This window comes from Tamandua tetradactyla, chromosome 16 (genome assembly GCF_023851605.1).
Source record: "Tamandua tetradactyla isolate mTamTet1 chromosome 16, mTamTet1.pri, whole genome shotgun sequence".
Lineage (NCBI taxonomy): Eukaryota > Metazoa > Chordata > Mammalia > Pilosa > Myrmecophagidae > Tamandua > Tamandua tetradactyla.
Genome location: NC_135342.1, coordinates 12,919,880 through 12,944,336, shown reverse-complemented (window position 1 = coordinate 12,944,336; position 24,457 = coordinate 12,919,880). Strand labels below are relative to the sequence as shown.

Here is a 24,457-nt window from a genome sequence, read left to right as displayed (position 1 = left end):
GCGCCGTGCTCCGACGCGAGGCATTGTGGGAGGTGGACGCTGATCCGGAGCGTAGGTGAGTGGGGAGGGGCGGGAAGGGTGCACAGCTGGAGGAGGGGAAAGGCCCAGCTGGGTGGGACGGCCGGGCTGGGAGGGGCCGCGGTGGATGGGGCCGGACTGGCGAAGTGGGAGCGAGCTGGAAGGGATTACACGAGGTAGGGAGGAAGATGCACCTGGATCCGGGGAGCATCTGGGATGAAGAAGCCCGTGTGAGGATAAGAGGCCGAGTCTAGGACGAAAATACACATCTGGGGAGGATGGTGGCCGTAGCTGACAGAACGGAGACGCAGCTGAATGCATCTGACAGGGGCGCATCTAGGGAGGAGAGGGGTCACAGATGAATTATTTGTGACACTTTTGATAATTGGCCACAAATGGATAGGGCAAGCACCTGTGGGCGAAGAGGCCGTAACTGGATGTGGGGAGCACACTTTGAATGGAAGCATCTCTGGGAAACAGGAGTCACAGTCGGATGGCACGTGGGGTCACATTTGGGGGACCAGCACCAGCTGCAATATTGGAGGTTCATCTCTGGAGCAAGCCCCACGTGCTTGAGGAGCACGTCTGGGGATAAGGGGTCCGTGACTGGATGTGGGGGGGGGGGGGGGCAGTACATATAGTTGTGGAGCATCTTTAGAAGGGGATACAGCTGAATTCAGGGCAGGTGGAGTTACAACCAAGTGAAGGTACATGGGGGAGTCCCACATGAATGGGGATTATGTGGGGGGTAACCGCCAAGTGTTAGAGGCTCGTTGTGGGGGGGGGGGGGACTCAGCTGTAGTTGGGAACACGCTTGTCGTATTTTGAGTGGCCGCAAATGGACCCAGGACTCACTTCTAGGGAAAGGGGACCAGTCTTGGAATTAGGGATCAGGGTGACAGGCCCTAGCTGTTCCAGGGGTAGCCGCCAGGAAGAGTGTGTCACAGATGGCCAAAAGATGAGGGGGGCGCTGTTCATATCTGGAGATAAAAATGGGTGTATCCATCCCTGACCCCACCAGAGTATAGGTACCAGCGCTTAAGGGGCAGGTGAAGAGTGGTGGAAGTGGGACATCCCAGGAAGGAACGGAACTGATACCCAGTTGTCACTCCCTCTCAGGCGCCCCAGAATGGAGCGGCTGGAGCCCCCACCCGGCTCCGTGGCGGGGCAGGAGGAGCAGGAACTGCGGGAGCGGGCTTTTTTCTCTTGGGCGGAGTTCAGTCGCTTCTTCGACGCATGGTGCCTGCAGCGGCGGGCCCTCTTCTTCGTCAAGAGCTCCATGCACCTGGCGCGCTGCCGCTGGGCCGGTGCACCCCCGCTCTACACGCTCATCGACGTGCTCAAGTACAGCTATGTGCGGCTCGTGTGCAAGGACCTGCGCGCTCCCAGCCGGCCCGCAGTAGGGTGCGTGAGCCTGAGCCGCTGCCCGGCAGGGAGGGAGCAGGGGGGTCTGGAGGAGGGGTGGAGAGACAGTCGCACCGAGACAGACAAATATACCTTCCAGAGAGACGGTGAGAGACCAAGAGAGAAACATGCTGAGAAAGGGAAACAGAGGAAGGGACAGAGCAGGCATTACAGGCTTTGCCAGAGATCTATAGAGAGGCAGAGAGTGAGATGGAGACCCACCCCATAGACAAAAAATTCCAGAGACCTGGAGACTTGGAGTCAGGGAAAAATTGGGAGAGACCCTGGTTTTGCCCACTTAGAACAGAACAGAGACTTGGAGATTGAGGTGCAGGGAAAGCCACAGGGACAAAAATAAAGATCTGTCCCTTGAGGCCAGGCCTCATGCTGGGTGCTGGGAACAGGGAGAGCCAGGGACAGGGGGTAAGAAAGTGCCCTACAGGCAAAGTCCCAGCCCTCTGGAACTTTCAGGGAGACTGACAGTAAATGGACAGTCAGTCTCTCAAGTAATTCTGTACAACTGTGTAATGCTATAAAGATAAGGAGCAGGTGAGAAATCCACAAGAGAGCTAGGGAACCACCCAAGTGACCAAGGCTATTTTTAATGACCCGTTTTAAAATGGAAACATTCTCCATACAATGTAGGGTTTCCAGCTTCCCTTAGAAACACAGGAATTGGCTGAGCCCCTATTCCTGTGTAGCAGATAGCCACCCCCTGTATACAGGCATTGGTGCTCAGGATTACCCCAACCCCACCTCTCTGCTGCCTCATTCTTTGCAGTGTTGCATCCTTGTTTTGCCTCCCTGGCCCCTGTAGATGCATGGGTATGAGACCCTTGGCTGGGGAGCCATAGATGAGAGAGGAATGCTTAAACACACAGGCTCTGCCTTCAGGCTGCCTGAGATGGGACCCCGACTTCTGGATGGGTATCTCTCAGCCTCAGTTTTCTCATCTCAGAAATGGGAACATGGCAGTAGCTATCTCATGGGACTGTTGTGAGGTTATGGTGAGATCACACACAGGAAAGCACTTACCCAACTTCCTGGAATGCAGGGCAGCTGGTTAAATGATAACTGTGAGGGGGGTCGAGGGCGTGGACTCTGGAGCCAGCAGCCAGGATCAGATAGGGCGTGCACAGTGTCGTATGGTACATAGGACAGCTCTTATACTGATTAACCAATGCCCTCAAGCAAGTGGCTTTGCCTCTCTGGGCCTCAGTTTTCTTTTTGGAAAGTGGGGAAGTAATAGTATCTATCTCAGGATTTAGTGAGGATTTAGTAATACATATCAAATGTATGAAGGGCATCTGGCACAGAGTGAGTACTCTCTAACAGCTAGCTCCTCTCATCCATAGCTGTTTAAATGTTTACTATAGGATTACTCTTCTTTCTTATTTACTCCCTGCTTAACAGATCCAGAGATGTGAAAGCAGAACAGCGTCAAACATATAATCATGCAGAAATCCAGAGCTCACAAGCAGGTCAGGCCTAATCTAGAATTTCTCTGTTAACAGAACCCAATTCAATATAACAACATATATTAAAGACCTACCATGTGCATGCCCTTCACTGGGCACTTGGCACCCAGAGCTGATCTCTGCCCTTGAACCTAATAGAGAAGACAAAGACAAATGAAACAAAATTATAAGCTCACCAGTCCCCAGTAGGGAGAGAGAGGTTGAGGAGGGCAGAAAGGAGAATAAAAGAGGCATGGTAACCTGGGTGCTTACCAGGTAGTTCTGAAAAGCTTCCCAGAGGAGGTGACTAGTGAGGACATTGAGGGTTTTATTTATGTATGTATTTGGTTTAACAAACTCATGATGCTTACTGTGTGCAGGCGCTGTCCCAAGCATTCTACAAGTATCAGAAGGGGGCAGGGGCCAGGAGGGATGGGACTGGGGACTGACCGGCTGTGCAGCAAGGACAGTGCGCTGTGCTCGGGCCTGGTGACTGGGAGGGCAGTGGGGTCACCCCTGCATAGAGGATGTGGGGTGGTGGATGAACCAGTGTAGACTTTATGCCTTGAGGTTCCTCGTGTCTGAGCTCCCCTTTGCTCTCAGCTGCTCAAGCAGGACCTCTTCAGCATTATAGCTGGGGCATAGCCCATGGGCCACCAGGCAAGGCAGAGGAGTTAATGTGTGAGAACAGGCAGGTGTTTCTGCAAAGTTGTCAGGGTCCAGAGCTGGCAAGCCTGAGTCCAGGGCCTGGGGCTTTATCCTGGGGGCCCTGAGAAGCACCAGGAAGGCTCGGAGAAGGGTTAGCTCTGGGTGTGGAATGAGGCCTTCTGGGCCACTTGGGAGAATGGAGTGAAAGAGTCAGATTGGAGGCTGAGAAGAGCTGGGCCAAGGGTCCCGGGAACACAGATAAGGACTTTCTTCCAAGCTACCTCCTGCCCCCTTTTTGCAAAGGTTTTACAGTGACCTCCTCTGAGTCCCCATCGCTGCAACTTCCTCTCTCCTGCTCGAGTCTCTCCCTCCCTTCCCTGTACCTCTCTCTCAACTCTTCCCTACCCAGAACAGATTTTTCATCCTTGCTCAACCTTAGAAAACAGAAAAGATTTTAAAAACCTGAAAGATCAAGAATAAATAAATTATGCATTGGAACGCAAATCAAAGCAAAAGTACTATTAGAAAGAAAAAAAAAAGAATGTTTTCCTAATAACAGCTACCATTTGTTGTTTACCAGATGCTAGCTTCCTTCCTCACCACTTTACATAATTCATTCCTCTTGACCAGACTGTGAGGTAGGTATTATTATTATTAGCCCCAATTTCCAATGAAAAACTTGAGGCACAGAGAGGTTAAAGAATTTTCCCAAGATAGCACAGCTTGTATGAGAGAGAACCAGGATTCAGACCCACACAGTCAGGTGCAAAGCTCATGCTTTTAATTACCACCCTATCTTGTCCGTCCTTCTCTCTCCTTCCCTCCTTCCCCCATCTTTATTTAAATCATAAATTATCAATATGCATTGAGTGTTCCAGCCTCCTAAAGATTTTTCAGTCCTAGGAACCAACCTATTTGTCCATTCATCCAAGAGGGTTTGTTGTTTTGTTTTTGAGCACTTACTGTGTGGAGTGTGTATATGTGTCTTAGATGCTATGGTATCAGCGGGGAGCTTGTGTTCTGGTGGGCAAGATGGGCATCAATGAAATCATCATCCCAGTGTGTGATGGAATCTGTCCTAGTCTGGGTATGTTCAGGGAAGGCCTCCCAGAGGAGGTGACCCTAGCACTGAGGACTGAAGGACAAGTAGGAGTTAACTAGGTGAAAAAAACGAGGAAGAATATTCTGTGAAGAAGAAAAGAACTTATATTGGTGGCAGTGTAAATAGGAAAAAGTGGATGTATTAGAAGTTTAGGGGCACAATGGACAAGACTTGGTAACGGATGTTTAGGATGGGGTTGGGTGGGTGTCTGAATTATAAATGTAACTCATTCATTCATCACATTTACTGAGTTTTATATAATGGGGTTCACTCATTCATTCATCATATTTACTGATAAAAATTACATATTTATCAGGTGCCGGTGATACAACAGTGAACAAAACAGACAAAAATCCTGCCCTTGCAGGATGTACATTTAGAGGTAGGTGGTGTTATTCCCCAAGATAGGAGGGCAGAAATTGCCAAAAGGGTGCTTTGAGGCCACAAATAGATCATTCTGTGAGATGCTGGGACCCACAGAGGGAAAGGGCTATCCTCTGTTGAAATGACAGTGTCACAGAAGAGTTAGCCTCCCCTGTTGCAGGGGCCAGAACACCTAGGCTGAAAGAGACCAACCAGAAAGTTTCATAAAAACCCACGAATTATTCTAGGAAAATTAAAAAAGCTCATGCACTTTGCTGCTTTGGTAGGTCAGGTTGCATAATAGCACCTCCTTTTGGTGCCACCTGCTATCACCATGGCCTTGATACCTTTTTTTATATGATAATGATTTGCACTAAATTATGATTTTTCTATATTTGTACTATTGTTACTTCAAATTAGGCAAAAAGACTCAAGCTCTTAAAGTAGATAAAGGCTCATGTCTTGTACTTTACCTCATGTCTGTAGGGAAAAAGGAGAGTGTCAAGAATCCCCTTCTTGTCTAATGACAAAATTCTTAAATATTTATACCAGTTGTTCTCAACCACTTGGCAAGTTTACCCTCCTCAAGGGGCATTTGGAAAAATTGTGGGGTATTTTTTGTTGTATGCTACTGGCATTTAGTACCTGGAAGCAGGGCTTCCTTACTACATTCTGCACTGCGGACATCCTGTATTGTAGCAGCCCATAAACTAGGAAGCCCTCAGGCCAAATCCGACCTGCAGCCCATTTTTGTAAATAAAGTTTTATTGGCACACAGCCACACTCATTCATTTACATATTATCAATGGCTGCATTCACAATATAGTAACAGAGTTGAATAGTCACAACAGACGCAAAGAAATATTCACTGCCTGGCCCTTTACATGAAACTTTGTGACCACTGCTCTGTAACGAAATCTCTCACCCAAAAGTGCTATCACCCTTCCATGCAAAAACAGCGAACCCCATTTCAGAAACATATCAGTTTAGTCATCAGAAAAATATGCCCTGATTTCTTTTCACTATTCTATTTCATTTTTTACAGTACTGATCATAATTCCAGAATTGATTTCTTGTAATGGGCTATGCCCTACAGTTTGAGAACCACTCACTCTCCTAGACAAACTCTTGTGTGTTCACTGAAGCCTGGTTTGTAAGAAGGCAGGCAGAACTGGAAACGATCGAATGGTTGGCAGAGTCATGAAATGGACTATTATACAACAAATAAATAAAATGAAATAGAAAAGTTTTGAAAGTATGACGTTGGATGAAACAAGGAACCCCAAAGGATACGTCCAGCATGATACTTTTATTACTTCCCGTTGTGGTAATAAAAAATTACCACAAACTCAGTGGCTTATAGCAACCCAATCTTGTACAGTTTTAGGGGTCAGAAGTCTGGCATGGTTCTCACTGGGCTTAAATCAATGTGTCAGTAGGGCTGCGTACCTTCTGAAGGTTTAGGGGAGAATCCATTTCCTCAATTTTTCCAGCTTCTGGAGGCTACTTGCCTTCCTTGGCTTATGGTCTCTTCCAACTTCAAAGTCAGCAACATGACATCTTGAAATGTCTCTCTGATTTTGATCCTCCTGCCTCCCTCTTTCATTTATAAGGACCCTTGTCATTTTATTGGTGACCCTCCCCCAGATAATCTAGAATAATCACTCCATCCCCATGTCCTTAAACTGATCACCTCTGTGAAGTCCATTGTGCCACGTGAGGTAGCATAGTCACAGGTTCCGGCAACTGGGATGTGGACAGTTCCGAGAGACCATTGGTCTGCCTCCCTCAGTGCTCTGTGTATGCGGTTTTTCTATGTAAACTTTTTAAAGCATAGAATAGGTAACAGAATAGTGCATGCATCCTATGTGTGCAACTTAAAGAATTTTCACAAAATAAATTAGACATATAACCAGCACCCAGAACAAGAAACAACACCTCCAGCCCCAGCAAGACCCCCTTGTGCCCCTCGTGGGGTTAACTACTCAAGGTAACCACCATCCAGTAGTTTAACAGCATTTGTTAGTTTTGCCTGTTTTTGAACTTGACCTAAATGGGAATCCTACTGTGTTTTCTCTTTTGTGTTTGGCTTCTTTGAACAATGTGATTCAGCTGTGTAGTCGGGGGTAGTAATGGTTTGTTCATTTTTATTGCAGATTGGTGTTTTAGGAGCATGTCACCATTTATTTTCCCAGTCTGTCATTGGATATTTGGGTTTTTTCACATGTTTTGCTAACATGAGCATTCTACCCCGTGTCTTTAGGTTCCCTTAGACATGTGTTTATCTTGAGTGTAGTTGCTGTGTCACAAGAGAGGCATATGGTCACTTTTAGTAGGTACTGCCACACGGTTTTCCAAAGTGGTTGTACTATTTTACACTTCCGCCAACAATGTAGGAGAATTCCAGGCGCTCCACGTCCTCGTCAACATTTGATATTTACAGTCTTTTCACTGTGGCCGCTGTGGTAGGTATGTTGCGGTATTTCCTTAGGGTTTTACTTTGTGTTTCCTTGATGACTAATGAGTTTGAGTTCTCTTTTTTTCACATCTATAAGATTCAAAACCTAGAAACTTGTCTTCTGTTGCTTATGGACATGTAAAAACGTGTGAGAATGACAATACTCAGTTTTGATGGTGACTCCCTCTGGGGATGTTGGAAGGTCGGAGAATTTGTTGGGGCAGAGTTCCCAGAGGCCCCAACTGGTGATGCTGTTCATGCAAAATCAGAAGTGGATGCAGGAGTATCTGGAATGTTGTATTTCCTAAAATTGTTTGAGGTAAACATAGAATATTCATTTCTTTTTTATAAAACTGGGGATGGAGGGAACAGAATTGTAGCAAACACATAGTGCTTAATATGTTCCAGGCACTGCTTTCAAGTGTGTTACCGACATCAACTCTTTTTATACTCCTAATAATCCCATGAGAAAGGTATTCTTATTATTTACCCTCTTTTAACATGGAAGGAAACTGAGACTTTTAAGTAATTTGCCCAAGGTCACACAGCCGGCATATTCTTAAGCCCCTCTACTCTTCTCTGTGTTTGAAACAATCTTAATTAAAAAAAAAAAAAAAAAGGAGAGAGAAAAAGGAAGACGAGGGCAGCAGGGTGATGTGACGGCGGCGGTGGTCCTTCCTCCCGCAGGCCCCCCCAGCCCGGCTGCCCGGCCTTCATCATCGTCAAGCTGAGCCCGCTGCGAGACCGCCTCGTGGTGACGGAGTGCCAGCTGACCCACTCGCACCCGGCCTGCCCGCTCGAGTTCGCTCACTACTTCCGCCCGGGCCACCTCCTGGCCAACGCCTGCCTGCCGGTGCGCACCACCAACAACATTTCCAAGCAGTTCGTGGCCCCGGCTGACGTGCGCCGCCTGCTCTCCTACTGCAAAGGCCGTGACCACGGCGTCCTGGACGCCCTCCACGTGCTGGAGGGGCTCTTCCGCACCGACCCCGAGGCCAAGGTGGGGTCTTGGGAGAGGCGGCAAGGGGGCGGGGGAGAGCCACGCGGAAGACTCACGGGTCCCTCATCCATCCATCTATCCGCCCATTCATTCGTCCACTGCTTTCATTCATTCATTCCTTCATTCCATCAGTACTTGTCAGCACCTCCTGGGTGCTTGGGGATGTGATTCAGCAGGAACAGGACATGCAGCTCAGCTCTGGCCGAGCTTCCTCTGGCGCAGCACTGCCCAACAGAACCTGCTGCTCTGGTGGAAAGGTTCCCTGGCTCTTCGCTGTTCAGTATGGTAGCCATCCCCACATGTGGCTATTGAGCACTTGAAATGTGACCGTATACCAAGGAACTGGAATTTTAGTTTATGCAATTTTAATTCATTGAAATGTAAATAGCCACACGTGGCTGGTTTTAGTGGAAGAAATCAGCAATAGATACATGTAAATGTACTACAGTGTTAGTAGGATAAGGGGCTAGGAAGAAAGGGAGCTGAAGTGATGGATGGTGCATAAAAGATAAGTATACAACTTGATGAAAACTCCCAAAGTGAAAACACCCGTGCACCCGCCACCCAGATCAGGAATTAGAGGAGAGGTTGCAGTGTCATAAAGGACAGGGTGAGGGTAGGGAAGAGTGGCTGTTGCAAGGGATGCTATTTTAATTTGAGTGGTCTGGGAACCCTCTGTAAGGAAATGGTGTTGGAGCAGAGAAGACCAGAAGGAAGGGAGGGGACACCATTCTGTCATCTTGGGAAAGACAGTTCCAGGCAGAGGGAGCAGCAAGTGCCAAGGTCTAGAGGCTGAAGCAAGCTTGGTGTGTTGGCAGAGTAGCGAAGATGCTGCTTCTCCACGAGGAATCGTTCTGTTGCTTTGACCCAATTTCAGGGCTGGAACGATCATAAAGTTAAAAAAGAAAAGGAACAAGAGAAAAGTGTGTGGGTGGCGGGGGGCAGTGTGGAGTACTGGTTTCTCCAGTTGGCTGTGCTTTTGTCTTATTCATGGAACAGGCCCCAGCTCAGGATGGAGCCAAGATATGAACCCACTCTCAGGTCCCATCTCACAGCCAGTAACCATCCCTGATTGAAGTCAGAACCCAAGCCAAGTCCTCTCTAAAAAGAAAACCCCTTTTCTGCCCTAATTTCCCCCTATTCACACGCAATACCAATAATAATTTTAGCTAACATTTATCAAGCACTTGCCATGTGCCAGGTACTACCTTAAATGCTTTATATATTTTAATTCATTTAAATCTCCCCAGGGTACTATGTAGAGTCTGCCATTCTCACTGAGCTTATAAATGAGGAAACTGAAGCACACAGAGGTCAAGTCAATGGCCTGAGGTCACAAAGCTCTTTAATGGCTGAGCTGGGCTGCAAACCCACACTGGATCCAAGGCGGTACTCTTTACCATTCTGCTATCCCCAATTTGGAGATGAGGTTCAGGTTCCTTTGCATTAGTTTCAACCTCCTAAGGGTTGAGGCCCAGCCCCAGTCAGTGTGCAGCTCTGTAAAATGGGGACACACTGGTCTTTGCTGAGCTATTAACTTTACCCACTGCCCACCATTAAATAAATAAGCTTTCAACCCTGGAAACATCACATGTAGAGTTGCCCCTGTGAGAAGCAGCTCTTTCATAAATGAATGTCTTTCATGTGATGGGATTGTCCTTTCAACTTCCATTTTGAAGGCAGTCTTGAAATCTAGGCTAAACCAAGTTGGCTTCTGAGTCTGGATTTTGACCTGCCTCAATATTTATAAAAGAAATGAGGAAGAAGTTTGGAAAACCAAGATACAGAGATCACTGAAAGGGTTATCCTTTTCCTGTATACTGAAATATTTATTTTTTAAATATATAATACATATATAAGTTTCTAAATTCAAAAGAGACAAACGGGAATATGGTAAACAGTTCCCTTGCCACCTGCTGCCTCTCTGGTTCCCTCCTCAGGGGCAGCCCGACTTATGTATCCAGAGGTATTCTGCAGTCGGATAGAACTTTCTGCAATGAGAATTGCTATATCTACACTGTGCAGTACATTTGCCACATGTGGCTATTGAGACTTGAAATGTGCTCAGTAATTTTTTATTTTAATTATTGAAATTTAAACAGCCCCATGTAGTTAATGGCTATGGTTCTTGGACAGTAGAGCTCTGTACTTAGGCTAACCAATTGTGTGTCTGCACTTTTTTTACCTTATTTTCATTTGCCACCATCTCCACCACCACCACCCCCAACATACTTCCAAGGTAGGATGTAGAACATGTGGTTTTGCACCTGGCTTTATGTGTTGGGGAGAGCCAGTTGTCAGCATATTTTATTCTTCCTCTGGGGCTGATTACTTTCCGCTGAGAAAACTCCAGTCTCCTGTTGGGAGGGCACAGACCAAGCTGCCAGCTTCTGGGGGAAGACAACTGGGGGTCTGTCCAGGCAGGAAAATACACTGAATTCTCCTGTTGGGGTTCGGCTCCCCCGTCCTCAGATGGACCTGGTGTCCCCAAGGCCATTGACTGTTTTCTGTTTTACCTTTTCCGTAGAATAAACCTCCATCATCTGAGGATAGGAGAAGAGGGAAAAGATGGGATTTAGAGATCTATCTGCTTTCTAAACAGCCCTCAACTTACCTTTATCTCACCTCTCTCCCTTCCCACCATGGCCTGGCGTTACCATTTCTGTTTGAGGATTCTGCTATTAGTTCTCAGCATCCCACAATTTCTAGTGTGTGTGTGTGTGTGTGTGTGTGTGTGTGTGTGTGTGTGTGTGTGTGTTTTGGTGGGGGCTGGGTAAGATATATCCATCTACTTTCCTTTGCCTCTATCCTCATGGATTTATGCCTTTAAAAAGAAAGGGCAGGCAACAGTGGCTCAGTGGCAGATCTCACCTGCCATACCAGAGACCTCAGTTCAGTTCCTGGTGCCTGCCCATGTAAAAAAAGAAAAAAAGAAAAGAAAAGAAACCCTTTCCTAGAGGTACTGGAGGTTCGCGAAACAGTGCAATTAGAGGGGCGTGTTCAATCTGTCACCTTTACCCAGAAATTTCACTTGCTTTTTCTCCATGTATAAAATTTGTTTAAAAGATTCTCTATTATCTTCCCAAGATGAGGCTAAGCAACAATTGGATATCATTCTTCCCACTTTCCCTCTGTCTACCAAAAAGGAGATTCCTTTGAAAAACTGAGTCCTCAGGACCCCCTAAGTTGGGTTGGCTTGCTTTGTCTCAGGCGGGGGTAAGACACACCAAGGCCACAGCCATGGTTTGTGAGTGGGATAAGGTGACTGTTATCACGTTTTAGCGCCTGCTCAGAGGAGTGATGGAGCACTGAGGCACCCTATCCCTTCACATCTCCTTGACTTCAATTGTGGCACATTCCAGGGTAACCAGGAAACTAAGCAAAAGCAGACTTCCTGGACAAAGAAGGACCTTGCAGAATTGTTGCTCCTTTCCCTTTTTGCTTCCCCTATGGCGATGTGGAGGGTTTGCCTCCTGAGAAAGGTGGGCCCTGATCTGAGTGTGATCCTTTGAGTAACACTAGATGATACCAGATGCTGGACGTATGCTTGTTCACCACTGAAATGCTGTTTATTACTTATGAAGAAATAAGATTAAAACCAAATTACCAGGAGTCTTAAAACTGGATATAAAAATAGAAGATTAATAGTAGAAGATTATATTGGAACGTATTTCAACATAAAAAGATATTGAGGCCTTGTCACATTGAGGTTTGAGAAAAACTGAACACTGAAGATATGCAATGACTTTAGGAATAAAAAGGACAAATCTGATCTGTTGTGGGAGGAGGTATTAAACAGGAAGCAATTTTCCAGCTTTCTAAGGACTATAAAAGCCATTTTAGATGGAATGCAAAACAGATCCGACCCCTTCAATAGGCAGTTCTACAAGAAAAAGACAATAGTTTGGTCACTAAAATATTGACTTATAGTTAGACAAGGTAAAGTCTCTATGGAGATATCTATCAAAATAACAAAAGCGCTCACCCTTTGGGAATTTGTCCTGCAGACACAGTTGCCTAGGAGCAGAATGATTTACATACAACATTAGTCATTGAGGCATTGTTCATGAAAGCGAAAGATTAGAAACGGCCAAAACTCCGACAGTGGGTAATGGTTACATAACTTGTCGTTATGAGTACTATATGGCTATAGAAAAAGATTGAGGACAACTCTAGGAACTAATTTGGAAAGATCTCTAAGATACATTTTTAAGTTTTTAAAAAAGGCATGGGGATAGGACAATATATAATTTGCTATGTTTTGTAATAGTGGAGTATTTTATATATAAAACGGAATATTGGTTTGTGTTCACAAAAAGAAACTCTCAGAGAATACCAAGATGTAGGTGGGAGTAAGAATAACAAATAGAAAAAGGGCGTTTAGAAAATAGAAGTAGCAGTAAGACCTTACACTACGTGCTTTATATTATTTCACTTTTGAACCATGTGAATTTATTATTCGCACATTCAAATAATTTTTAGAAAGTAGATGGAAAATAGACAATGTGCTTACCCCCACTTGTAAAAAAGAAAAGAAAACTGTCAGTCAGGATGGCCCAGGATTTACTGTTGTGGGGCGCACCAGAAGAGAGACCACACAAGTCAAAGCAATTTGCAAGCCAATTAGGAGTCTTTATTAGCCGGCTGGCGACTGCCTCAGAAACTCAAGAAAGAGGAATCAGAGAGCAGTCCCGAGGAGTTCTCAAGGGGGGCTTATAAAGGTAAAAACCACAAGCGTATCCACAGAAGCAGGAAAAAGGGCATTATCTTTTTGAGCCACATCTTGGTTTGCAGCTGTAAGCAAGCAATTTTATCTACAGAAGCAGAGAAATGCCATTTGCTCTTGCACAATACATCCCATTCTTTTTGTTTCTTAACAATGATTATTGTTCAATTTTTAACTCCTGGGAACTTCCTGCCCTGGATCTTGTGACTCCGGATACCTTCTTCTTGCTAGGGCCTGATTTATTGCCTGATATTGTAAGAATTTGAGAATTTTGCCACGCAAAGGAGGACTCCAAGAGACGTTCTCTCATGCAACACGCAAGGGGTTTATTTTCCACACATGTGTGGGGCTCGCTGAACACGCAGGAACAGAGAGCCCCGAACTTAAGTCTGCAAAAGCTTTTTAAAGGGTAAGATGAGGGGGGTGGGGGTTGAGCATGGGTCACAGGTGCTGTTTTGCAAAAAAGCAGATAAGAACAGTTTTACAATAAGCATTTCTTAACAGTTTTACAACAAGTAACCTTGGCGCCAGGATTGTTTATCTTCAGCCTGATGGGGCCCATAATTCTTTTCTTTATAATTCTTAACTCACACTAAATGCATAGCCGTGAATATAAAATGACACAAATGCTTTTGCTGGATATTTCAGAAGCTAAAATATATGTAAATAGCTAAATTAAGCAGGAAAAATTAGCTACTGTTAAGCTTTGTAAAATTCCCTTTTACAATATATTGCTCCTGACCCCCCACATTACTGTAATAACAAGCAGCCTAGGGTGCACGGGTGGTTCAGTGGCAAAATGCTCCCCTTCCGTGCGGGAGACCTGGGTTTGATTCCCAAACCATGCCCCCCCACCACCAAAAAAAGAAAAGTTGTAAGCAAGCAGCCTACAAATCTCAGCAGCTTCATTTATTGAAGTTTATTTCTTGGCTATGCTGCATGTCCACCATGAGAACCCCTTACCTGAGTCACTCAGGCCTAAGGAGGACAGGGATTCATCCCCAGCATAACTGCCATATCTTTTGGGAAGGTTTCTGCCCACAAGTGACACATCACTTTGTGGTCTCACACACTTCACTGGCCAAAGCAAGTCACATGATCCTACCTAACCGCCAGGGGCAGGGAGATGCAATCTGACCACATGCAGAGGCAGGAGCCGGCAAACAGCACAAAAGCCCACCCCAGGGTTATAGGGTTTGTTTCACCAAGGGTCTCCCAGAGTCCTGTCTGAATATGGGGCTCATGGTTCCCACTGATCCAAAGTTACCCAGGCTCCCTGCAGCTCAGTTCCAGCTCCTCTGTGTCTTTGTACCTCCCGAAAGGAATGTTCTCTATGCCACACTGCCTGTATTTTACATCAGCCCAGCCATTTTGGGGATAATAGAGTAACATCTAGAAGCACACTTGCATTTATATTGATATGTGCTAAAAACTTTATATACATTCTGGCTTTGCTATTTATTGGCTGTGGGACTTCCAGCAAGTTATAAGCAAGTTATTTTAATTTCTCTAAGTTTTAGTTTCTTCATCTGTAAAATGGGGATAATAATAGATACTACCTCAAAGCATTGTGAGGGTCATTGTGTGAGGTATGTGTGTGTGAAAAAACTTAGGACAGTGTCTGGAAAGTGTTAGCTACTGGGCTTTTCTTTTTATTCCTTGAATTTATTCTTCAGGTCCATCTGTTGAGAATAATATCACTCTGACCAAATGGGAAAGGAAGGATGGGCGTGCTCACAAACAGGAAGAGGTGTGGGTGGGAGGTATTCCCAAGTGGCATGGTTTCTGATGTTAGCATTTGTAGACCCTGCCATCCGCGGTAGATGGATGACATTACCACCAAAGCATTAATCTGAGGCAACGCAATTTGGGTCCTCCAACTCTGCTCTTCCCTGGGCCTCTGCATCTATAAATGCACTGCCATCCACTGTGTCTCTCAAGCCAGAAGTTCATGAGGCAGGCCTGTCTCATCACTTTGGTGAAAGCCATGGGGCATGGTGGTCAGGACACAAACTCTGGGCTCAGGCTGGCTGACTGGGTTCCAATCCCAGCCCTGCCACTTACTGCCCGTGTGACCCTGGGCAAGCAGCTGAACCTCTGTGCCTCAGTTTCCCCATCTGAAAAATGGAGATGGTCAGAATAATACCTGTTTTATAGGTGTGAGGATTGAAAGAGTTCATGGCTAGGAACTGTGCCTGGCACATAGTAACTGCTTCATGTGTTTTTTCTTTGGTCTGATGGCTGTTTCTTCCTGCTCTAAGGTGTGTCTCATTCATCCCTCTCAGTGCCCGGACCCAGCACCTGGCATATCACAGGTGCTCAGTAAATATTTATTAAATGAATGAATTAATTTACGTGTTGCTCACCGTCATCAAATGTCAGCCACACTCGTTACATGTCACCCACACAAATCTCCTCCCACCCACTGTTCCCCTGCCCCCAGACATTCCTAACGGCCTGGACGTGGATCCCAGCCCCGCCACTTGAGCACGTGGCTCCCCTAGTGTAGTCAGGGGTCCTCAAGACTGCCCTCAGTTTCCATAATTCACTAGAAGGATTCACAGGACTCAGAAAAGCTGTACTCATGCTTATGGTTTATTACAGTGAAAGGACACAATAAAATCAGCAGAGGTTCTCAAAGGTATGGTCCTTGCCCAGCAACTAGGTAGAAACTTCTGAGCCCTGGCAATATGCTGCTGGTTAGAATATCTTAGTTTACCTGGGGACTTAGGCTGCTGCAGGTAGTCCCTGCTAACAGTGTGACTTATGGTAGAGCCAGAGACTGAGGAACTAAGAGCAACCTTTTGGACAATCAGCCATGCTGGGTGCTGGACCCCCATAAAATCAGGGGACCCCAAGGCTTGGTACACTCCTTGGTTGGCAACACTCCATGTGTGCTGTCACACATGGTTGCGGGGAGACTGAAGCACTGTCCACTGCTTCTCCTGGGCAGGGACAACTGGAAACTCCCACTTGGTCTCTCCTGAACCCTGCTGTAAACACTTTCAGCCTCTGCTGATTTTAACGTGTCCTTTCGCTGTAATAAACCATAAGCATGGGTGTAACAGCTCTTCTGAGTCCTCTGACTCCTTCTAGTGAATTATGGAATTGCATTCCAATGTGATGCAGAACATGTGATTTTAGGATTAGGAAAACAATGTCTTTGTTCTCTTTCCACTCTAGACCTTTTTTTAAAAAATACTATTTATTGCAGTAACCCGTATACAACACAAAATTTCCTATTGTACTTTCAAGTATATAGTTTAGTGGTGTTAAGTGCATCCACAATGTTGTGCTACTTTCACCACCATCTATTACCGAGACTTTCATCACCTCAAACAGAAACTCTGTGCCCATTAAACAGTAACTCCTCCACCCCCTCACACCCCTACCCCCCGCAACCTCTAACCTACTTTCTGTCTCTACTTTGTTCTGTTTTGTTTCCTTTAAAGCTGAGCACTGTGCAATGCTTTTTAATGGGACTTGTAGGATGAGGTTGGATTATGGCAGAACAGTTTGTGGACAGACCTGTGGTTAAACTGGATTCAGATGCACAGGTCAGCTCTTGTAGGCCCTAGCTAAGGGAGCCCTGGCCACTGGCCCTATAGAAGGGCCCTGGCTCCTAGCTGCTAATCCCCTCTCCCCATCAGGTGGCTTCATTGCAATAATAATGAAAAGGTAAAAGTGTGTGAGGCCAGGGGGATAAAGGGGATGGGGGATGGATAGAAGATGAGTCACAGGAGCCCATAGCTGTGGTATGGACTCTTGATTTTACGTGAAGTATGATGGGAAGTTCTGGAAAAGTTTTTCCGGCAAGAGAGGAGTGATCTGATCAGAGTTTTGGAAATGCCCCTCTGGCTACTTGTGTCAAAGTTGGAGGGTGGAGGTTGGGAGCCCCGTAAGGAGGCAGGTGCTGATGGTAGCTTCCATCAGCATGGTGGTCTGGGGATAAGGAGAAGCTGACAGGGTCTGGACTCCTAGGACTTGGGAATGGATTATATGTGCAGGGTGGGGAAAGTGAGAAGTCAATTCTAGGCCCAGAGCATTAGGATCTGTGCCATCCAGTGGAGGATAGGGCCGAGGGCTCAGATGGGCTTTCAGAAGAAAGGCAGGAGTCTGGGGGTAGGGGGTGGGGAGGGGGGAAGAGAATTAAGTGTGGCTTCAGGTTGCTAGATGTGGGGTGTGAATTATCCATCCAAGGGGCCCTGTGGTTGTAAAAGCTGGTGGGGATGTGGGTCTGGAGTCTGGAGATGCACACTGGGAGTTAGCTTGGAGATGATGAAAGCCATGCAAATGGATGAAAGAAATAAGGGAAAAGAGGAGAGGATAGGGCCATCAGTGGGGTGCTGAGGTACCAGCAGCATTTAGAGGTTCAGCAGGCAAGAATGGGCAGGGAGAAGAGACTGAAGAAGAGCTACCCAGGAGGAAGGAGGAAAACCAGGAGGTTGCAAAGTGACTGAAGCCAAGAGAAGCCTATGTTTCACGCAAAGGGCAGGATTGCTGTACTGAATGCTGCTGGGGAGATGAAGTAAGATGGCAATACAGTCACAATTTGATAAATGCCAGGCATCACGCTGGACACAAATTATCTCATTTGGCCTCAGGACAACCCTGCCATACAAATATTATCCTCATTTTGCATTCAAGGAAACCAAAGCTCAGTGAGGTGAAGTTCTTGCCCGAGGTCACACAGCTAGTAAGAGACAAAGCCAGGATTCAAACCCAGAGTCGCTTCACTGAACTTCCACTCCAGAGATGTGGCGGCTGGACATAGCCAATGACTCATTCATTCAATCGCTCACGCATTTAAGATGTATTGAGGTGGTGCTCAAAGCATCAGGCTGCAGCAGGGAAATGGAATGACATCACAGCATGCATGAGGTTTACATCTTAGGGAGAGCAAAGAGGCAGTGGACAAATCAGTGAAAAAAACAACATACCAAAGGTGAATGCCTCAAAGAAAAAGGCCAGAGAGAGATGGGGTGTCTGCTAACATGGGATGGTCAGAAAAGACCTCTATAAGGAGCTGATCTCTGAGCAGAGATAGTAACTATACTAACAGTGGACACTTAGAGACCACTCCCTATTTGTTGAGTGAATAATAATAGTAATATTATTTATGCCAGGCAGGGTTCTAAATCCTTTAATTAATTTTATCCTACCACTCACAGTAAGATTCTTATTTATTATCATCCTTTTACAGAGGAGATAGAGGTTAGGGAAGTTGTGGGAAGCCACACAGCCGGGGAAAGCGGGGGCTCCAGGATCTCAGCCTAGGTAGTCTGGACCCAGTTTACAAAAGAATGAATATTCATTCACAGAAGAGAAAATGGGGCACAAAAGAGGTTAAGGTTAAGGTTCCTTAACGTAGGCAATCTGGCTCCGCGCCCGTGCTTTCTTAGTGCCGAGGGCAGTGAGTTCCGGGCGAGGGTGCATAAGAATCACCTGGAGGGTTTGTGAAAACCCAGATTGCTGGGCCCCACGCCCAGAGTTCCTGATTCGGGAGGCCCCACTTTTAGAGCCTCTGTCCTAGACTGACTCTCAGCGAATGGAGGAATGAATACTCAGTTCCCAGCAGGGGCAACTGAGGCTTGTGCAGAACCGACACATCCATTAGATGGTGGTGCCGGAATCCATACTCGGCAACTGGGCTCCAGAGTTGCCTCCCGCCGGCCAGAAGAACAAGCGCACGAACGCATGAAAGAATAAGATAGCTGTTTCCGCAAAAAGGGAAACTGAGACCCGGGGGCGCAGGGCGGGGACGACCCCTGCCCCTCCTCCTCACTCCTCCGTCCTCTGTCCCCCCCCCCCACTCCAGGTGAAGCTGGTGTTTGTGGAAGACCAGGCGGTGGTGGAGACCGTGTTCTTCCTGACGTCGCGCACGAGGGCGCTGCTGCGGCGCTTCCCGCGCATGCTCCTGGTGGACCGGCTACCCGGGCTGCAGGGCGCGCTGGACCTGCTGGCCGTGCTGTGTGTGGACGGCGCGGGCCGCGCGCGCCAGGCTGCCTGCTGCGTGGCGCGCCCGGGCACACCGAGCCTGCTGCGCTTCGCGCTCGCCTCGCTGCTACAGAGCGCGCCCGACGTCAAGGGCCGCGTGCGCTGCCTCACGGCCGGGCCCGAGGTGGCCGCGCAGCTGCCCGCCGTCCGCCAGCTGCTGCCGGGCGCGCGCGTGCAGATCTGCCGCGCGCAGGGCCTGGAGACGCTCTTCAGCAAAGCGCAAGAACTGGGCGGTGCCGGGCGCGAGGACCCCGGCCTCTGGCCGCGCCTGTGTCGCCTGGCCGGCGCGTCCTCTCCCGCCGCCTACGCTGAGGCGCTGGCCGAGCTGCGCGCCCACGGCCCGGCCGCCTTCGTCGACTATTTCGAGCGCAACTGGGCGCCGCGCCGCGACATGTGGGTGCGCTTCCGCGCCTTCGAGGCGGCCCGCGACCTGGACGCTTGCGCCTTGGTGCGCGGCCACCGCCGGCGCCTGCTGCGTCGCCTCAGTCCCTCGCGCAGCGTGGCGCAGTGCCTTCGCGACCTGGTGGCCATGCAGTGGGCCGACGCGGCCGGGGAGGCGGCGCCCGAGGGCCCGGACAACGGGGGACAGCGTTTGGAGGGCGAGCGAGGGTGGGGGCTCCAGGTGGAAAAGGAGAGGGTGAGGGCCCCAAAGCCTGGGGACTGGGGAGGGACACTAAAAGAAGGAAGCATTTGGAGGGAGGCCCAGTTGGAGAAGGAGTGGGTAAGAGGATTGGAGACCAGAGACCGAGGAAGGGCATGGTTTGAAAGTGAGAAGGAAAGGGGATTGCAGATCAGAGATTGGAGGAGGGTCCAGTTGGAGAACCAGAAGTTGAGGGGACTGGAAGGAGGTGTATGGAGAGAGTTGGAGAGAGGGCCAGAGATCAGAGGCTGGAGAGGGGCCCAGGTGGAGGGTGACAAAGACTGGGGGCGGCAAGGTTATGTCTGGAGGGGGACCCAGGGGGAAGACCAGGGGGTAAGAGGGCTGGAAGGATATGCCTGGAGGGTGACTCACTTCCAGGACCGAAGGATTAGGGTGCTGGAGACCACAGACCTGAGAGGGACCCAGTTTGAGTATGAGAGGGCCAGGGGTCTAGAAGGGAACACATGGAGAGGAGCCCAGTTGCAGGATGAAAGAAGTGGACTGAAATCCAGGGGCTGGATAGGACCCCAATTGGGAGGGGACAGGGGGAGGGGGCTGGAGGTCAGAAACTGGAAGGACATCCATTTGAAAAAAGCCCAGGAGATGGTCCCTGAGAATGGAGACCAAAGGGGTTCCCAGAGGGGAGACGAGAAGGGTAGGAGACCAGAGATTAGAGAAGAGAGGGGATTGAGGCTGGGGGTCAAAAGAAAAAGGGGCTTAGAGGATATAGTTCTGGTCCAATTGGGGGACACAAGGGTTCCAGACCTGGAGAATGGAGATGAAAAGGGACTCCAGTCTGTGGGCTCCAAGAGCAGAGGAGGACAAGGAATGGAGTGGGGGGACACAAGAGGGATGTATCTAGGGCTGGGAAATGGAGTCCTGTACGACACTTCCTTGGGGGCTGTGTTTGAGGGGGAGTCAGAGTGGGCAGTGACAAGGAGGGTACACCTGGCTGTGGGAGACAGCCTGCAGAAACGAGGTGAAGGAGAAGGTCCCAAGGAACCAAAGAGGCCTTGCCAACCCTCTGGAGGTGGGGAGTTGGACTGGGAGCCCCTGGCCAAATTCCAAGCAGCCTGTGGGCCTGACCTAGCAAGTCTGGTAGCTGAGGAGCTGACCTTCGCCAGGCAGCACGGGACCCAGGGTTTCCATTGGACTGGAACTGGCTTTGCCCTTAAGGATGGCACCTCAGACTTCTTCCTGGATGGGGCCCTGACCCGCTGCAGCTGCTCCATCCACGCTGCCCGGCATCTGCCCTGCCGTCACCTCTTCGCAGCTCGCCTCCTCACTGGGGCAGCCTTATTCCACATGGACCTGCTCAGGGATTGCTGGGGGAGAGCCCCAGAGCCCTGACCTTTCCTGCCCCTGCCCACCACCTTCCCCTCTGAAGGTGAGAGGGCGTCCTGCAATTCCAAAGATAACAGGGCTGAAGCCCAGGGGGCTCCTGCCCCCTGACCCCAGGCTCTCTGGCCATCTGGGTCATCCAGGGACTTGGTCTTGGCAATTGGCCCCTCTGGGGAAGCTGACAGTGGTCTTGGGTCCTGAAACATCGCTGTGGGAAGGTGACACTGGCCAGGGTGGCTCCTGAGAGAATGTGTGCTAAGAGGTATAGACAGGGTCAGGTCAGAGCAGAAGGAAGAAAGGGGACAAGGCTGGGGGGCAGGGAGAGGAGCAATGTTGAAAGAGATGGGGGGAATGGGGGCAGGAGTGGGCTGCTCAGTCTAGGGAGTGAAAGGCTCAGAGGAAGAAAGAAAAGGGCAAGAAGAAATGAAGGAAAGGTGAGGGTGGAGGTGGGGAGAAGAGGGAGACAAGTGGAGGAGAGAGGGCAGAGAAAAGGGCAGCAATGGAGAAGAAACAGAGTAGAGCTGGGGCAAGTGGTAGAAGAGAGGGGGAGAAGAATACCAGGCTGGAGGAAGAAAGAACAAGGAGTCAAAGGAAAAGTATGGGAGGTGAAAGAAGAAAGAAGGTAGACATGATTTGGGAATTTATCCAATGCTGGAGGCTTGACCCTCCTCCACCTCTAGTTATCATTCCCAGGTGAGAGGGATGACTGAACATCTGGTGGGATGGGCTGGAGGCTCTCCATTGGGTGGGGAGAGGGGGGGGAGGTGTGTGACTTGTGCTTCAAGGTTGGAATAAAGCAGTATTATTTTGTTTTTTTTTGTGCTGAGATATTGGCTTCCAGAGGCAGGGTGGGAGGCCCAGATCCAGAGGGATATTGAAATGGCCCAGCCTTCTTTCTTTTTTTTTTTTTTTCATTCCTTTATTCTTCCTACCACCAAGTCCTATCACTCCATTCCACCAAGATGGAATGGAGGAACCACAAATGAGTCCATCCCCAAGGCAGCTCAGGTCTCATCTTCCTCGCCTAGATCAGGGCACCATGATGGCAACCTCTCAACATCCATCCATTCTTCCCTCAAGTGATTAATTAGTCCAGGGTAAATGTGGCAATCCAGCCACTGTACCAGTCATTGGTTAAGAACTGGTGCAGGACCCAGTCCTGGCTGGTGAGCCCACTTGGGGTAAGTACAGAGGCTTCTGATGAAAGTTCTCTCCTAAAAAGAAGACCCAGAGTGAGATGGTCTAGCCCTGCTTGCAACCATCTTGATACAGTGTGAGAATGAAGCCATCACTGAGGATGACACATTTAAGAGATGAAGGAGATCTGGGTCTTTGCTTGGCCCAGTTGAATCCATGGAGTCTGCTCTACCTTGAGTCTTCTTAGGTAAGAAACTATATTTTAATTATTTATGGCAGGTCAGGTTGGGGTTTCTGGTTTCACAAATGATGAGGCAACTGGGGACTGAATTCTGTTGCAGGCAATAGAAATCCAGGTTGAAATAATTCAGTCCTTTTCAAACTTTAATGTGGGATCCCAAATTCTAGCAAGTTTTTGTATGATACTGTTGCTGCTGGATCAGGGAGCTTAAAGTAAAAGGTGACTCAGGTCATGGTGAAAGTGAATGGCTTCGAGGGCAACCGAACCAGTGGCTCAACGTCAAGTCTCTCCCTCTTGCTTCTTCTCCTTTGTGTGATAATTTCCTAAAGAAAGCCCTCTTTCTTTTAGCTGAGAAAGATAGTTATTGGAAGTCCCAACCTCATATCTTCATACCTTGATCCTAAAGACCTACCAGTATCTATATATAAATTCTCAAGGAGGAGGTCGATTGGACTTACTGTGTATTTGGCTATCTTATGGCTACATTAATGCTGTGCAATAACCATAACACTTCATGTATAGCTTTTGTGTGTGTGTGTGTGTGTGTGTGTGTGTGTGTGTGCGTGCGTGCGCGCGCGCATGGTACAGGAATCAAAGCTGGGTCTCCCGCGTGGAAGGTGAACATTCTACCACTGAACCACCCTATGTATAGTTTTTGTGTCTTGAGTCACCTCAGGGGTCAGCTAGACCCTTGCTTTTCAAAGGGTGGTGCATGGAACACATCATCAACCTTCTTTGCACTGCTCTGCTAGCATTCTGTTGGCCAAAGCTAGTCAAGTGATGGATTCCAAGCCCAAGTGATCCAGGCAAGTCTCTGCAGATTTACAGGGCAAAGGGTTTGGATTCAGGGAAGAGTGAAGGGTCAAGGCCATCACTGCATTGTCTACCACATAACAGCACCTGCTGAAGCCTGAACCAAGCACTGTGGCCAAGGAATGGAGTATTCTGACCCACTGGTTCTCCAACTTGAACATGCCCCAGGTGATTTCCTGGAGGGCTTGTTAACATACATATTGATGGGCCCCCTTCCAGGAATTTCTGATCAGAGGAGGGACCCGAGAATTTGCATGTCTAACAAGTACTCAAATGATGCCGATTCTGCCAGTCCAGGGACCACAGTTGTTCCATGGTCTGTTCAGTCAGCGTGGACATAGGTCATCCTTGAGGCAGGCTGACAGAGAAGACAGAAAGGTCAGAATCAGGCAGGAGGAATCCTGAGCAGGCAACGCAACAGCAGTCCAGAGGAGACTCCAAAACCTCTCCATTTGCCTGTTTTATCATTAGATTCTTAAATGTGGGTTATCTGGTCCATGAAGGAATCAATTCATGAATTGATTCACCAAAGAGTACAGTTTCCTAAGGAGAGAAAGAACTCAGCCACTATGATGAAGGGCCAATGTAGGCAGGTCAGAGTGTGAGAGATGTAGGCAGTGAGGTCGGTAGGGACTTTCAGGTGGAGGAGGAGGTGAGTCTTGATCCTGGAAGCAATGGGAAGCTTTTGAAAGATTTTAAGCAGTCTCGTGGCTGAATTGGATTACATTAAAAAAAAAAAAAATTCCCCTGGCGGCCTCACTGTGACAAATGGGTTGGACTTGGGTCCAGAGCAGGAAAAGATTTACGGTTAGTAAAAGAGGCCAAGGCAGAAGGTCCTTCACAGAACTTGACCTTGAAGGAGGCATATGCCAGGAAAAGAAAATGAAAACAGCACTGTTCATGGCAGAAAGAACAGCTGATGAACCTTTATTTTGCTATTCTGGACAGCAAGAGAATACCCAAAGGTAAATGACCCTTGACCCCATATGTGCCCCCCAAATGTCCAGCTCACAAGTAACATCATTCCCTCTGGCCTCTGCTCAAATGTCACCTCCTCCCAAACGCCATCCCCGAGCAGTCCGCGAAAGACACCCCATCCCCATTCTCTGCTT

General features: G+C 48.2%; 1 protein-coding gene across 1 annotated transcript; it reads left to right on the top strand.

Annotated features, from left to right (window-relative positions):
* Positions 1 to 100: 100 nt before the first annotated feature.
* On the top strand, positions 101 to 21,946 carry ZSWIM9 (zinc finger SWIM-type containing 9). Its single transcript, XM_077131304.1, has 4 exons — positions 101 to 194; positions 1,138 to 1,422; positions 8,138 to 8,450; positions 18,995 to 21,946. The coding sequence occupies exons 2-4, from the start codon at positions 1,148 to 1,150 to the stop codon at positions 21,161 to 21,163; spliced, it is 2,757 nt and encodes a 918-aa protein (XP_076987419.1). The 5' UTR covers positions 101 to 194; positions 1,138 to 1,147; the 3' UTR covers positions 21,164 to 21,946.
* The last annotated feature ends 2,511 nt before the right edge of the window (positions 21,947 to 24,457 follow it).